The sequence below is a fragment of the Sinocyclocheilus anshuiensis genome, unplaced genomic scaffold, assembly GCF_001515605.1.
Source record: "Sinocyclocheilus anshuiensis isolate Anshui unplaced genomic scaffold, SAMN03320099.WGS_v1.1 scaffold733, whole genome shotgun sequence".
NCBI lineage: Eukaryota > Metazoa > Chordata > Actinopteri > Cypriniformes > Cyprinidae > Sinocyclocheilus > Sinocyclocheilus anshuiensis.
The window spans coordinates 613,025-628,225 of record NW_015539923.1 but is presented as its reverse complement, the minus strand read 5'-3'; the positions used below and the strand labels follow the sequence as shown (position 1 = coordinate 628,225).

General features: G+C 37.2%; 2 protein-coding genes across 2 annotated transcripts in view; both read left to right on the top strand.

Moving 5' to 3' along the window:
* The window catches only part of ano2a (anoctamin 2a), a 34,525-nt gene extending 27,660 nt beyond the window's left edge, over nucleotides 1-6,865 (top strand). The window contains exons 23-27 of the mRNA XM_016483596.1: nucleotides 1,598-1,750; nucleotides 1,858-1,910; nucleotides 2,018-2,199; nucleotides 2,301-2,406; nucleotides 3,808-6,865. Coding sequence (XP_016339082.1) covers nucleotides 1,598-1,750; nucleotides 1,858-1,910; nucleotides 2,018-2,199; nucleotides 2,301-2,406; nucleotides 3,808-4,923 — 1,610 coding nt within the window. The 3' untranslated portion in view covers nucleotides 4,924-6,865. The remainder of the gene's footprint in view (nucleotides 1-1,597; nucleotides 1,751-1,857; nucleotides 1,911-2,017; nucleotides 2,200-2,300; nucleotides 2,407-3,807) is intronic.
* A 1,453-nt stretch (nucleotides 6,866-8,318) lies between these two features.
* Nucleotides 8,319-14,879, top strand: LOC107686553 (ceramide synthase 2-like). The gene is made up of 11 exons (XM_016483598.1): nucleotides 8,319-9,029; nucleotides 10,128-10,295; nucleotides 10,588-10,705; nucleotides 11,563-11,681; nucleotides 11,804-11,861; nucleotides 12,760-12,814; nucleotides 12,959-13,053; nucleotides 13,479-13,607; nucleotides 14,084-14,190; nucleotides 14,274-14,427; nucleotides 14,645-14,879. The coding sequence occupies exons 2-11, from the start codon at nucleotides 10,132-10,134 to the stop codon at nucleotides 14,753-14,755; spliced, it is 1,110 nt and encodes a 369-aa protein (XP_016339084.1). The 5' UTR covers nucleotides 8,319-9,029; nucleotides 10,128-10,131; the 3' UTR covers nucleotides 14,756-14,879.
* The last annotated feature ends 322 nt before the right edge of the window (nucleotides 14,880-15,201 follow it).

Genomic DNA, 15,201 nt, shown 5'->3' with positions numbered 1-15,201 from the left:
TGAGAATAAATAAGCTTTCCATTGATGCATGGTTTGTTATGATAGGACAATATTTGGCCTAGATACAACTATTTGAAAATCTGGAATCTGAGGGGGTTAAAAAAATCAAAATATTGAGAAAATCGCCAAAAAACAAATCACTCCAAGGCACTCGAAATTATAGTGAAAAAATTAAAAAGCCTTTATTCACATGGCTTTATTCACAACCGATGCGTTGCGGCTAACAAGCCTGCATCGGCTTTCATTCATTGTGTGTTGCTTTTAATGTAAAGCCATGTGAATAAAGGCTATTTAATTTTTCACTATAATTTCGAGTGCCTTGGAGTGATTCGTTTTTGGATGAATTTAGAAATCCTGCATACAAAGAGCACCGATTTATGGACTTTATACCCCAGCAGCATTTTTGCATATTTTTGAAATAAGATTTGTGATTACCTTTGTGAACTGCTGCTGCATAAAACCACTACTCGATGTATTTTGCTAAGCGAACCTCCTTGTATTAGACACATGGGGGAAACAGAATCCAACAGTGAGCAATCCAGCTATCGGAATCTGTTCCCCCACCACTATGGAGAGACATGTTGATATAGAAGCTTAAAAACTGTTGAATCTATCCCATATGGGGATGGATCTTAACCAGTATCTTGTTCAGAAACATTAGAACCTCCTAGTATAGGAAATATTGGGGAGCGATCCATCTGTTGGAATCTGTTCCCCCAACTCCAGGGTGAGAGATGTTAATGTAGTTGTTGATTCTATCCTGTATGAGGAAGGATCTTAACCAGTATCAGTTTGATAAATATTAGAACCTGATACAGAATCTGATGGTGAGCAATCCAGCTGTCGGAATCCCTTCCCCTAATTTACGGCTTAAAGGTTGTCGATTCTGCCCTATGGGAATGGATCTGTCCATTTTCATTTAGACCATCAGTTGTTTTTTATGCCTTGGTCTGAGCAGACAATTTGAAAACCGGCCCAAATATTTGTTTGGGTTGGTGTGAACAGACCTTAAGCTTTCTGATATGGAGAGAGCATAGACACAGCTTGGGTGAAGGAATCAACACAACAGTATCATATTGACCATGACCTATGACAGATGTAAATAAATGTCAATCGGGTTAACCCTGTAGTTGTAGACTGGATCAGTCACGTTGATTAACAGTTACCACTGAGCCGATTCTGTGGGTCACTTGATTTCTTTGCTTTACTATTTATCACAAGTTCTACTACAACTACAACTTCAGAGACTCTGACAGTGGTCGGTAACCTTCTGTCACAAAGAAAGAGGAATATTACATGTATTATTTTATTTAGTTGTTAATTTTGAAATCCCCAAATCTGCATGGCAAGTAACGTACGTAACTCTTGCAGTAATCCTTCACTGTAGTCAAACCGCCGTATGGGAAGCACTAGTGGATTGGTGATTAACAAGAAATATAAAAAATATCAAAATTGATGCCAACATCTGCTCTATACACTCTATTATTAGTTTTTCCTTTGAAGAGGTTTAGCGATGGTGTTTAAGGATGTCTGCGATGACTTTGAGGAATTGGGTTTGATTAAGGGCATTGGTGTATGTGTGTTTGTTTGTCTGCAGTTATTCAGTATGGATTTGTCACACTTTTTGTGGCCTCCTTCCCGCTGGCACCAGTCTTCGCTCTGCTTAATAATGTCATTGAAATCCGACTAGATGCGGCAAAATTCGTCACTGAAATACGCAGACCTGATGCAGTCAGTGCTAAAGAGATTGGTATGAATTTTTGCAGCAAATATGCACAGACTTACTCATGGTTACACTTAACATAACTGTTATTTAATCTAGTTCACACTGTCACATATTTATCTTCCCTTTCCCAGGCATATGGTACAACATCTTGAGTGGAATCAGCAAGTTTGCTGTCATTACAAATGTGAGTGTTAAGATTTTGACTTGTTGCTGGCTATGTTTAGTATGATTTATCTCATTGCGCGCAGAGCTTTTAAGGTTTTTCTTCTTTCTGTCTCTCTTTCCTCCAAGGCATTTGTGATCTCCTTTACATCTGAGTTCATTCCTCGGATGGTGTATCAGTATTTGTACAGTGAGACAGGCACCATGCATGGTTATACCAACCACACACTGGCTTATTTCAACACAAGGAACTTTAAACCTGGCACTGCCCCGCATGACACCGACTTTGACAGACAACTCCGTATTTGCAGGTACACACGACACACATGCAACACACTCATACTCATGAACTCTGCTCGCCTATATGATCTGATACCATTTGTTCTTTCTCCTCAACAATTCGTCTTCACAGGTACAAAGACTATCGAGATCCACCTTGGTCTCCTGAAGCTTACCAGCTTTCTAAGCAGTACTGGTCTGTGCTCGCTGCACGCCTGGCTTTTGTCATTTTTTTCCAGGTCAGTATTTGTTAAACTGCTTTTCTTGTTGTTCAATGAACACTGCAAGTTAAATACAACTTAAGCTCTCTCTACCATTAAAAAAAATAATAAAGTCATGGCCATGTCATCCCGGTCTCATTTACATGATATCCATGCAATGATACAAAGAAGGGTTGCAATGTAAATATCTCTAAAGCATTTGAATGACTTCCTATGTCAGTATAATCTTTGCGTGATAAAGGCAAGCAGATTTAGCTTTCATTCTACAATGAGGGGGCTCAAGCTTTAAATTCCCCTCCTTTGTACTTCTAGTAGGAGATTAAAATAGAGCTGAAATATTAGATATAAAGTGGAGGTGGGGGATGCCGGAAGAACTGTCACCTAAGTGATAAAAGCAGCAGTGGCCTATTAACCTTAAATTTGATTGACAGATTAGATGAACATGCTAATTTAAGAAATCCATATGCATATAGAGCAAATTCCACAAATGGTATTTACATAAATAAATGCTTAACCAGAAATTAATCCACCTAATATGTATATATGTATTATAAAAATTCTTAAGATATGTGGGGGCGTGTTCGAACAAGCCGTTTTAGGTAGGTGTGGCCGACTCTTTAACTTTTATAAAGAATATCTCTTTGGATATGAGACTTTAGTCTTTGCAAATTTACAGATCTTCTTTATGCACCAAGAGCTTGTAACACTCCAAAGAGAAAGGAAAAAATGAAATTGCATCATATGACCCCTTTAATGAAGAATTCATATAATTGCAGTATAGCCAAGTATAAATAAAGCTAACTAAATTAATGAATAAATAATGCTGCATGATTCAGTTTTAAATCCAACATGCCCCATAGGCAGTGATCATTTTTACACAGTTTTCATCTCAATCATTTGGAATTGTCTTATGATAAAAATGTCCTTTAAATTAAATCAATATTTCGTCATTTAATATGCATACATTTTAATCCATCTTCTTATTTTTATTTTATTAAAAAGGCACATATTTTTTGTTAATGGCATTATTTGACAATAATATGCAAAATAACAAAAATGTGTCAAACTACAATAGACCAAATATTTGAAAAATATATAAACATTTATTAATTCCCATGTTCAACATTAGATTTATCAGCATAAAACCTGCAAAAAAAAAACATGTTTTAATTCATGTTTTACTTTGATATTGTTGATGGAAAAAAAATAAAAAAACCTTGGTCAGCAAACATTTCATTGACAAGATTAACACTGCTTACAAACTTCCACTATAAAAGTGCATTATTGTACAAGGGTTTTCTTATGTTCTTGCAAACTGAGAAACAAATCCAAATTACTTGAATCTTAAGTTGTATTTAACCCAGAATATTCCTATAAAATAGGACTGGATGTTTGATTCTGTATGTTGTTGTGTTGTAGAACTTGGCCATGTTCCTCAGTATGCTGGTGGCATGGTTGATCCCAGATGTGCCTCGTTCTCTGAAGGAGCAGTTGAAGAGAGAGAAAGCACTCATGATGGATCTTCTGCTCACCGAGGAGGCAGACAAGCAATGCACCCAGTCACACCCATTGACAACTACTAACAATGATGTAGTCATCAAGTGTCTAGAGGAAGGATCATCGGAGGAGCTGCCTGTCTGCAGTGGGGTATTGCTAAGCCAGTCAGATGAAGAGCTGAAAGAACTACGGGTGACCAACGGAGAGGAGGAAGAGCTTGAGGAGCAATCAGCAGAGGAACCCATTGCATCCACCAGTGATCTGCCTGATAGGCCTCAACCTTCGACCTGTGAAAGTCTCAATACAACTTCAGAGTCCCTGTCTAAGATAGCCTGTCATGATGAATCATCCAGCACACCTTTAGCATGTTCAAACCAGTCTGTTCATTCAATCAAAACCGGCTCACTATCACGGCACCGAGAGTTCGACTCTAATGAACCTCCACCTCGAGACCCAAGTTCCAGAGCTAAGAGCCGTTGCCGAACTCTTCCGCCAAGGCACAGAGGACCTGAAGCTGAAGCGCATGTAACCAGACCTAGCCACTCGACAACATTCACACATCTCGACCAGAAAGTTCCTCCATCCTCTAGTGAGCTCACCCGAATGGTCTCTAGAGGACCATCTAAAACCAAGCCCTCTGAAAGCCAAATGTCTGTCTCAGATTCACTGGATTCAGAGCTCACGAGCAGCCATTCCATCGCGCTCCCTCGCTCGCCATCCAGACCAGAGCTTGCTAGCAGCCTTTCAACAGTCTTGCCACGTCCTCCTTCGAAACCAGAGCTTGTGGGCAGCCAGTCAACAGGACTACCACGGCCTCCCTCCAAACCAGAGCTGATGGGAAGCGCAACGAAAGGGCTTCCACCTCCTGATCCAGGCTCGAAAGTTAAGGGCCGATGCCAGACTCTTCCTCCGAAGTATAGAGGCGCAGAGACTTCTGAGGAGACAAAGACCAGACCTAGTCACTCCACCACCTTCACACACCTCAGTCAACAGATCCCCCCCTCACCCAGTGATCTCAAACGTAACACTGCCGTATGAGTGGGACAAGATGAAGTGGAACAACACTCCACCTTTTCAGCACCTTGCATCTGATCACCATTCTCAGTGCCAGGCAACCCATGCCATCAACAACTCATCTTTGACTTCTCAATGGCGACTGAACAAGCATCTTCAGTAACTCTGGATGTAGATCAACTGTTGATGGCTTGGTGGAGGTTCACTTGGTTGGTTAACTAGGGGGACTTCTTTTGCACAGAATCACCAACTTTATTGGAGGACCGAGTGCAGACTTGTGCATTCTGGGTATTCTTCTGGAGCCATTTGACATGGCTCGATGACTCTTAAACATTGTCTTATACTGTGACTTGCCATTCTCTCTTTCACATATAAACTCCTGTACAGACATACGCAGATATACACACACCAAATCTCATTAACCTGACCTCTTGAACCAGAACAGGTGAGAAGAGAGAGAGGCTTAGGAATATGGGCCAAAGGGCTTTGCAGTCCATACGATTTGTTACTCAGCAAGTGGAACTTTCATTTCGTGGTGTGTTCTTTCATGAGTTTTGCTAACATGTACTTAACCAGAATAATAACTAAATGTGAACTTATTAACACAATACGTCAGCTTCAGAATGAGCCAACTTGTTTGTGGAATTGTCTATTTGTCTTTGGTGGCAACATCTGTAGTGTCTCATCCATATGGTAAGTTAGCACGTAGCTTGGCAGCACGCTCATGACATGATAAAGAAATGTAATGTTGAAATGGATTCAAAGCCAATTATGTTGTACATTGCAAATACACTGTAGTATTTTACATAATCCCATTTAGCACTATGCTAGCACAGCTAAAGCTAATGTAAAGCATGCTATATTCAATGTGAAGAGGTTTTCAGGGATTTAGACCCAATCGTCACTTTTAAAGTTGTTCCTCACTAACGGGGGACAAAAGGTATGAATGCATACAGGCCACGTTCACACTGCCAAGTTTTTGAAGTGACAAATGCATTTATTTGAAGGAATGAATAGCTAAGTTATCGCTCCATTTGTGTACGGAATACAAGTGTCAATCCTACCACTCCAAACAAGCAATAGTTAATGTCTCACAGCTGTAAAGATACATGTCAGCAGTTTAGCCTGTTTGGTGTTTTCTATTTTTCCGCAAACTAATATTAGCGTACTGAGATGTATTCGTGTCTGGCCATTTTTAATGCATCATTAGTTGTCACTAATAAACAAACTCTGTGTGTACAGAACAGGATTAAGGGATTAGTTCACCCAAAATGAAAATAATGCCATCATTTACTCAACGTGATGTCGCTCAAGCCAATATTAGTTTCTTTCATCCCTGGAACACAAAATAAGAAATGATGTTGAGTGTCCAGGCGTCTCTCTTTGATGTAATAAAGTGAATGACTATTTATACTTTACAAATTCTATAAAAGACAAAAAGCACCATAAAAGCAGACTAGACGACTCGTATGCTATATTCTGAAGCCATACAACAGCTTGTGTGACAAACAAACTCAAATATTGGGGTGAACTATTAAAACAACTGGAGTTGACAGCTGTATTTAGCTGCAATGTGGGCCTGGCCTCTGTGTATTCAGGTCTATGTGGCATGGCAGGTGTGTATGATATGCATTGTGCTAACAGGAATCAATTAGCTAAGAACAGTTACAAACAGCAGTCAAGTAGAACATTCACGTCCATGTTATTTCTAGAGGTCTTGAGAAACTGACAATATTTTGATATTATAATGAAAAAATATGATTACTGTTTATAATAAAAAAGTGGAAAGAAGTTTGTTTTATTTTATTTATTTATTTGTTTGTTTGCTATAGCATGGTTTGTCAGAATGCACTGCTATTTTTGAATGTCTGTCAATGGAAAATGTGCTTTTATCCCTCATAATGTTGTAGTTACAGCAACTACCACCAGGGGCTTTTTGCATCATGCATCTTTGACCCTCTGCTGTATACTGCCAATAGTATGTTCCTGCACAATGAGCTAGTTAAACTTAAGGGGGCTAATCAATATACAGTATATTTGAAGAAACTAAGACTTAAGGTACTCCGCTTTTTCAGTTGTTTAAAGACTGAAATACATTTTTCATTTATATTTTAAGTGTAAATTCATTTAAATTTAAAATTGTTAACTCAAAGCAGGTATTACACACTTTGTAATTAACATCTGATGCATTTATAAATCAAAAATCACAATTGAAATAAACAAAAATGTTCCAGAGATTCAATATCTTTAACAACATGTACAAACATTACTACAAACTAAACCACCAGGGTCCTAGAAATGCGGTCCTGAAACTGCAGCCTCCGCTATATTATCCAATTCGGTAGGTGGCGCTGTTACAAAAGAATATGGTCCTAGAACTGCGGTTCTGAAACTCCAGCCTCCGGTTGTGCAGGAACACCCTTCTCGTATACTGACTCTCTAAATGCTGTATTTTCGACCACCACAAGATGGAGACAGCAAACCTACACCAAGAGACACTGAGGGCTGGGACACCAGTAAGACAAAGGACTGTCAGAATCAAGTCATGCATAGTAAGTACAGGTGGAGCCAGTAATTCGCACCTTCACAATATTACATAAAGTAAAGATTTCTCAGTCCTGCATTACCATATGCAGGACTTTTCCCTAGTGAAAATCTTACGGAAATGTCAAAAGGAACCAGTCCTAAGGATCCAATAGGACTTTTCTCAAGAATCAAATTTCACAATCTGAAATGTTCTCATTTTTAAAGTGTCTAAATATAAATATAAAAAGCATTAATAACTGTTGTCAAAATCCTATAAAAATGGATTCCTACTGGATCCTAATTTTGGAACCAACTTTAACATAAACCAATTGAAATTAAAAAATAGATCTAGTTACTAACAGCACTATTATGATTGATTATCATTATAATAATATGTATGTGTGGTATATTAAAAGGAATTTAAAGAGTAGTAGGATTTCCTTATCGTTATCTCCCTTTTTTCCTTTGTCCTTTATCTATCCAGTAGTACGACATGTTCTGATAAAGATTACACAATATTCAGTAGGAGGTCAAGGATACTCTAGGATTTTCCGTTTGGTTAAGTTCCACTGGAATCTATTTAAATTGGTTCCAAATTATGATCCAAAGAAATTCTTTAAACATTTTGACTGGGGCATCACAAGAACTATGTCTTGGTAATGTACAGTTAAGAATCCCACAGGGGGCGCGCTCTAGGAGTTTAAAAAAATTTTTCTTTCAATTACTTTTAATGTCTTACATGGGCATTTTATCTGACTGCTAAGAATAAAAACCCAAACTACAGTATGTGTTCTAAAAGATACAGGTTCTGGTTTGTGTTTTGTTGAAGTCCTGTAAAAAAAAAAAATCAGCAGTATCATTTTCAGTTGGTTCCAAATTATGATCCAGCAGGAATCCTATACACATTCCTGTAAGATTTTGGCTAAAGTAGATGCTTTCATACCAAATCACTCACAAGTTACCAAGAACCAGTAGCAGTGTTCCTGTAATTCAGCTGGTAGAGCATGACCCGAACAACACCAAGGTCGCAGGTTTGGTTCTCAGGGAATGCACACACTGATTAAAAAAACGAAACAAAAACAAAACGTAAAGCTTGACCGCACTGTAAGCCCTTTAGAATGAAAGCATATCAGCCAGGTGCATAAATGTAAATAAGAACTAAAACACTGCCAAGTAAGAATGTCACAACAAAGAGAAAGAACATTTCTCTTATTCAACCTGTGAGTTATTAACCTGTTTAGGGCATGCAATATTTCAAGGTTCATGTCCTCTCTCTCCTTCTAACTCTGCCTTTCTTTGACTATACCTGAGGAGACTGTGGCCCCTCCCACATATCCAGTTCTCTGGCCCCCTTTCAAAGCACACACACAGCCGGTTCAATGAGCTCTTTGTGGGGTGTTGAGGTATGCAGTGAAAGTGTGTGTGTGTGTGTGTGAGAGAGAGAGAGAGAGAGAGCGAAAGTTCACTACCTAGCAGATTCATCAGGACTGGGCACAACTCTGGAGGATCTACTTAAAGGTGTGTGTGAACAGAATTACAACAGAGAAAGCAGGAAAACAGGAGGAGAGAAAAGAGTGTGTACAAACAAGAAAAGGACAAATCTGGTATGGATGCATTTGTTTCTGTTTGACGTGTTTCTCAGTCAGTCTTTGGGACGTTATATGTCTGTTTGTCATGGTAACAATAAACAGTCACTACTTACTATAAGAATGCATGCAGTAACTTGAGCTCCTCTGCTTTCGCTCTAACAAAATACTACTTGAATCAGTGTTTTGCTTTTGTCTTATGTGTAATACAAGATTGATTAGATACTATTGTTAAAAGTGGGTCTGAAGGACTTTATATAAAGTCCAGATCCGTACTGCCGTCGGATACTCCCAGTGAGACTCATAACTGGCTCTGCTTAGAGCTGATCAAACATGTTTTGAACTCTCTTTCCACAATCAGTTCCTGCATGCTATTGTAGATTTCAGTATTTGCATGTCAATTATCTTTCATTAATAAAGTCTGCCGCTAATGTTTCTGACACTGTTAAACAAGTGTTCACTGCAAAAAAATCCTCTGGATTTTGAAGGACTAAATTTATGGTCCTGAAGTGGTACAGAAACTAGTAAACAGAAATTTCCATTAAGTTTTGCAGGTGTCTGTGTTCATTTGTCTCTATTGTGTATTGTGCTCAGGTACGTATCCTATTACAGGAGCTACTGCATAACACTACAATAGCCTGGAAAAATGCCAAATATTCTATTCTGTCTGTCCGTCCATCCATCCATCTATCTATCTATCATCCATCTATCTATCTATCTATCTGTCTATCTGTTTGTCCATCTGTAAGGCCTATAAATTTCATGACTGTGAAGCCTTTTCAAAGTCTGTCTTGACAAACTTTGCTTTTCTAGTTCAAATTTAGTTACATGAGTTTATTTGCATGTCAATTCATTCAATTCACATTCTCTGCTTCCATACATTTAAATTACAGATTTGAATTCCAATTCTGCATCATGTTTCCAATTCAAATTGAGAAACATGAAATGCATTCTCTGTTAGATTTGAATGGCACACAACTCTGTTACTCACAAGCATGGCTTTCCATTGTTTCTTCTTCAATATTCTATTTTTTTTTACTGTAGGTACTTTGGATAAAAGCATCTGCTAAATGAATGCATGTAAATGCTGTTGCTGTGTTTGTGTGTTTTTCACAGGGCGATGCTTAGTGAGTGGTTTTGGTGGGATCGGCTGTGGTTGCCGAGGCCGGTGACATGGGCGGACCTACAGGACAGTGAGGGGCGTGTCTATGCCCGTGTGTCCCATTTGTACATCATTCTACCTGTAGCAGTCCTGCTGCTAGGCTTAAGAGCTTTCTATGAAAGGTACACACACAAGCTAAATGTTATTGAAAAGACGAGCTTACATCAGCATTAATTTACATGCTGGTTTTTGCTGAATAGTGCTGGTGGAATTGTATATTCATGCTGTTCATCAGGAAAACTGAGCTGGTAAAGCCAGTTGGTCAAGGAAGCTTTACTGCTTAAGATAATTAATAAGTCTGGTGAAAACACCATGTATTATATGTTCTTATAATTGCTGAAGTGCAGTGAACGTCTCTGGTTAACAGCAGATCAAGGTGTGACTCTGTCTCGCTGCCTCTCCCTCATTCAACAGGTTGATCGCGGTGCCACTCGCTGAGGCTCTTGGGGTTAAAGACAAAATTCACAAGAGAGCGTCACACAACCCCGTACTGGAAAAATACTACAATACACACTCTAAACATCCAACACAGGTAACCCCCGAAACATGCATTTTAATGCATTCATATAATGCATTTAATCAGAAGAAAAATAGGTGGTAAAAAAGAAAAAAGTAAAAAAAATATATAAATAAAAATGTAAAGACCTTTAAGATTTTTTTACATTATGTATTGTTTTCCCCAAAATATTAATCTTCGTTAACGTCCATTTAGGCTTATTTTAATGAATAATAATAATACAACATTTCTGAACGATTGATGCTCTTAATCACAATTAAGAATAATTAGCAAGTAATATATGCCATGTTTTTGTGAAAATACCCTCAAAAATAGTCATTTATATAGATCAGTGATTAAAACATGTTATTAAAACCAAATATTATGTTTCAAAATGGATTAGATTATTTTGGAACCATGTGTATTATAAATAAAGTGTTTTATAAATAAAGTTTGATTTAAGTTGAGTGTAGGCACATACTATAATGTATTATTATAATAGTAGTTCAGTTATTTATGAAAATATATAATGTCTCACAATATGTATAAGGTATTACAAACACTGAAAAAATTGGCTTTGAAACAATTCTCACTGAGAAATTGATTGATATAACACAAATATTAACAAAGAATGGCAAACAACACACAGAATTAAACATGAAATTTTGAAAGACTGAAAACATATTTTGTTGTAAAAACATGCTCTAATAATTTTTGTTTTATTTACAATTTCAAAAAATATTTTTTACAGTGTACCTTTGTAATGCGTTATATAAGCAGGCTTCAACAATTAATAGAAAAATATGTCCTATTCACCAGTATATGTAGGGCCAGCACATTTTGACATATGATGTTTATGTGTCTAGTAATGTTTGTGTATGTCATGTACTTAGGCAGATATAAAAGGTGTGTGTAAGAAGTTGGGCTGGTCGGAAAGGCAGGTGGAGCGCTGGTTCCGCAGACGGAGGAACCAAGACAGACCCGGACTACTGAAGAAATTCAAAGAAGCCAGGTATATTTACACACACTAAACAAACTTTCTTGATTGACTCATTTGTATTTGGCTATATTTGACCTTTTAACCGTTTTCAAACGTGTATGTTTGTTATTAACAATAGTATTTCCTCGCTGTAGTTGGCGGTTTGCCTTTTATCTGTGTTCGTCTTTCGGAGGAGTGCTGGCTTTACATGATGTAAGTGATTTTTTTATGTATATACAAACCTCAGGCTGTATCTGAACATCCGAATGACCTCCAAACAGCTGCGTGCCTGTGTGTGTGTGTGTGTGTGTGTGTGTGTGTTACAGCACATGCAGAGATTCTCAGGAGAGACCTTGAATCAGTATGTGTGTTTGTGAGAAATGCTTAAAGGGGTAATTAGTAACATTTTCCCACCTGAGAACAGCGCCAGCCTGGTAGAAAGATCCACAAACGGGCACAATAACAGGCATGGACAGGCCCTGCACACACACACATTAACTTGTTGTTAAGACAAGCATCACTATTACTATACTAACGTATTCAATTTAGGCATGTAATCCCATATCACCACATCAAGGGTTTAGGTACGTAGAGAATTAGCCTATGGGGTGGGCTCTTTTGAATTGGGTTTTTAATAACACATAAATCAATTTGTTGTTTTGAAGAACTTATAATTAAACTATTTCACAAGAGCAAACGTGCAGGTTATCACAGCTGTGGAGATATTCAGACCAACGGTCTCTGAGTAGACTACGATATTGCTTTTAAACAACAGTTCAATAAACAAGAAGGTAATGATGAGTAACTTACATTTTAGACACAATATTGACAGTTAAGTCTGAATATTTTTGCTTCACCGGTGAACTGTTTTAATCAATCGTCGAGTATCTCCGAGTACGCATCGTAGTTTCATTCTGAAGTGAATCTGTTGATTCGAATTATTCAAATATTCACTCACTTGACGCCACCTACTGGCGTAACGATGCAACTTGGAGAAAGAATCTGTAAACTCCTCAACACAGACTGCAATACTTTAGTGTTTATTTTATTTGTGTTATTTGGTTTTAAAAATAAATCAGTAAACGGTGAATTGTGTTGTTTTGTGCCACAGAAACCATGGTTTTATGATCTAAGGGAAGTGTGGGCAGGATTTCCCAAACAAGTAAGTTAACTGTAACATAAGAAAAAAAAAAAGAAAGTTAGAAAAAGAAAAAACATTACCTTCGAGTTTTTTTTAAAGCAAAAACGAATATACTGTACGTAATACAGTGAAAACAGTCTTAATATTTGCATGTTGTTCTTTGTGCAAGCATGTGTTTGTATGGCGGTTGGTTTGTATTACATCATTGAGATGAGTTTTTATGGTTCTTTACTGTTCAGTGTGGCTGCAGATGTAAAACGTAAGGTAAGCATGCACTATTATTATTAACAATCATAAAAAATATGTATGACTATTAGATAAAATTATTAAAGTCACACCAAGCACTCTGCTATTCTTTAATATTGAGAACGATTTTTAGAACTATATCTTTATCGTTATCTTTATAGTTATTGTGCTTGGTGTGAACGGTTGCACTGTATTCAACTAGCCTGCAGGTAGCACTGCTAATAATGTCATAAAACAATCAGCAAGCAAAAATTCATGCAGTTCAATGCATAAAGTTCAATGAATGGTTGTTTTACATTCATTCAAATAATATGCTTTTGGATACATTTTATGAAATTTGTAAATAACTGAAAAAAATTGATATGAATATGAAGTTGCCATATCTTGAGAGATATGTCTGTCTAGGTTTGTGGAGCTCTGTTTCTCTCTGTGTCAATTTGTAGGACTTTAAAGAGCAGTTGGTCCATCACTGGGCCACACTAACACTGCTGTCCTTCTCCTGGTGTGCCAACTACATCCGCATTGGCACACTGGTTATGCTGGTGCATGACACATCCGATGTCCTACTCGAGGTGAGAGAGAGATGAACAGTGAAAGAAGAGTTCAACATGTTTTAAAGGAAGGATAGTTCACCCAAAAATGAAAATTCTGTCATCATTCAGTTACTTACCTTCACATTGTCACAAACCTGTACGACTTACTTTCTTCTGTGGAACACTAAAGGAGGTTATTGTGTTTATAGGAGATTTTTTTTTTCTAGTAGTAGATATATATTAGATAGATATATAGAATGATTTTTGAAGAATGATTTTTAATGATGCTGAAAATTCAGCTTTGTATCACAGGAATAAATTATATTTAAAATATATTCAAATAGAAAACAGTTATTTTAAATTGCAATTACATTTTGCAATATTTGTGTTTTTACTGTATTTTGCTGAGCACAAGATTTCATTCAAACTGTTAAAAACTCTTACCAACCCAAACTTATATGTACAGGGGTATATATGTTTTGTGTTAAAGGCTGTCATTTTTCTGTTTTTCTAAGACTGCTAAGATGTTTAACTATGCTGGATGGGAGACGACCTGCAACAGTATCTTTGTGGTGTTCGCTCTGGTCTTCATGGTAACCAGACTCATCATTTTTCCTTTCTGGTAAGTTATGTGACAGAGGTAAATGAGTGGGAGATTTTAGGGTTACATTTGTTAAATTGTGTGTGTGTGTGTCGTGTGTACAGGCTGATCCACTGTACGTGGGTGTATCCTCTGGACCAGTTCGAACCCTTTTTCGGCTATTATTTCTTTAACGTCATGCTCGTGGTGCTGCTGTTATTGCACGTGTTCTGGGCTTCTTTGATTCTCCGCATGGTCAAAAAGTTTATTTTCGGCAAAGTGAGTATCCATTGTTCTTCATATAAGATAACAAATAAAGCAGTATGTGCATTTTAGTGATTTTACTACAGTTAATGAGTGGTTGGACTTTTCTTCACGTATTAAACAGCAAAAAAAAAAAAAAATCAGTTTATTAAAAAGTAAATGTGTTTGTATGTAAAAACGTTCACACAAGCAGATTAAATGCACAAGATTAATTCTCTTTCATTCTCTTTAGCTGAAGGGCGATGAGCGCAGCGATGAAGAGGAGGATGAGGAGGGTTCTGAGGAAGACTACACACACACCTACTCTAATGGAACTGGAAACGGACTGTCTAATGGCCATTGACACAGAGGGAGCCCTTCCACAAATAGCCTTTTGATGCCATGCATGCATATATGTCCATATTGGACACATGATTCATCTGTGAATTTTCTTTTTTACATAGCCTTCCATATTAAGGTTTGTATATGTACAGATATTATGGTAGATAATTAAAATCAATACAAATTGTTACTCAAGTTAACAGTCATTTAAAATTTTTAAACATTTATTTATTTATTAAAACTTGTTAGCATGTGCCAGTCCAAAGAGTAGATAAATTTATCAATATGAAGTATCTTATTCTCATCAAGGCTTCATTTATTTGATCAAAAATACAGTAAAAACAGTAATATAGTAAAATATTAAAACAATTTCAATTAACAATTTTCTTTTTTTTAATCCATTTAAAATGTAATTTATTCCTGTGATGCAAAGCTGAATTGTCAGCATCATTACTCCAGTCTTCAGTG

What these genes read in the sequence shown, in the direction of transcription:
- LOC107686553 (XM_016483598.1), top strand. Translation starts at nt 10,132, where the DNA reads ATGCTTAGTGAGTGGTTTTGGTGGGATCGGCTGTGGTTGCCGAGGCCG. An exon ending in TTAAGAGCTTTCTATGAAAG is followed by an intron (nt 10,296 to 10,587) that starts GTACACACACAA and finishes CTCATTCAACAG; the next exon opens with GTTGATCGCGGTGCCACTCG. An exon ending in ACTCTAAACATCCAACACAG is followed by an intron (nt 10,706 to 11,562) that starts GTAACCCCCGAA and finishes TCATGTACTTAG; the next exon opens with GCAGATATAAAAGGTGTGTG.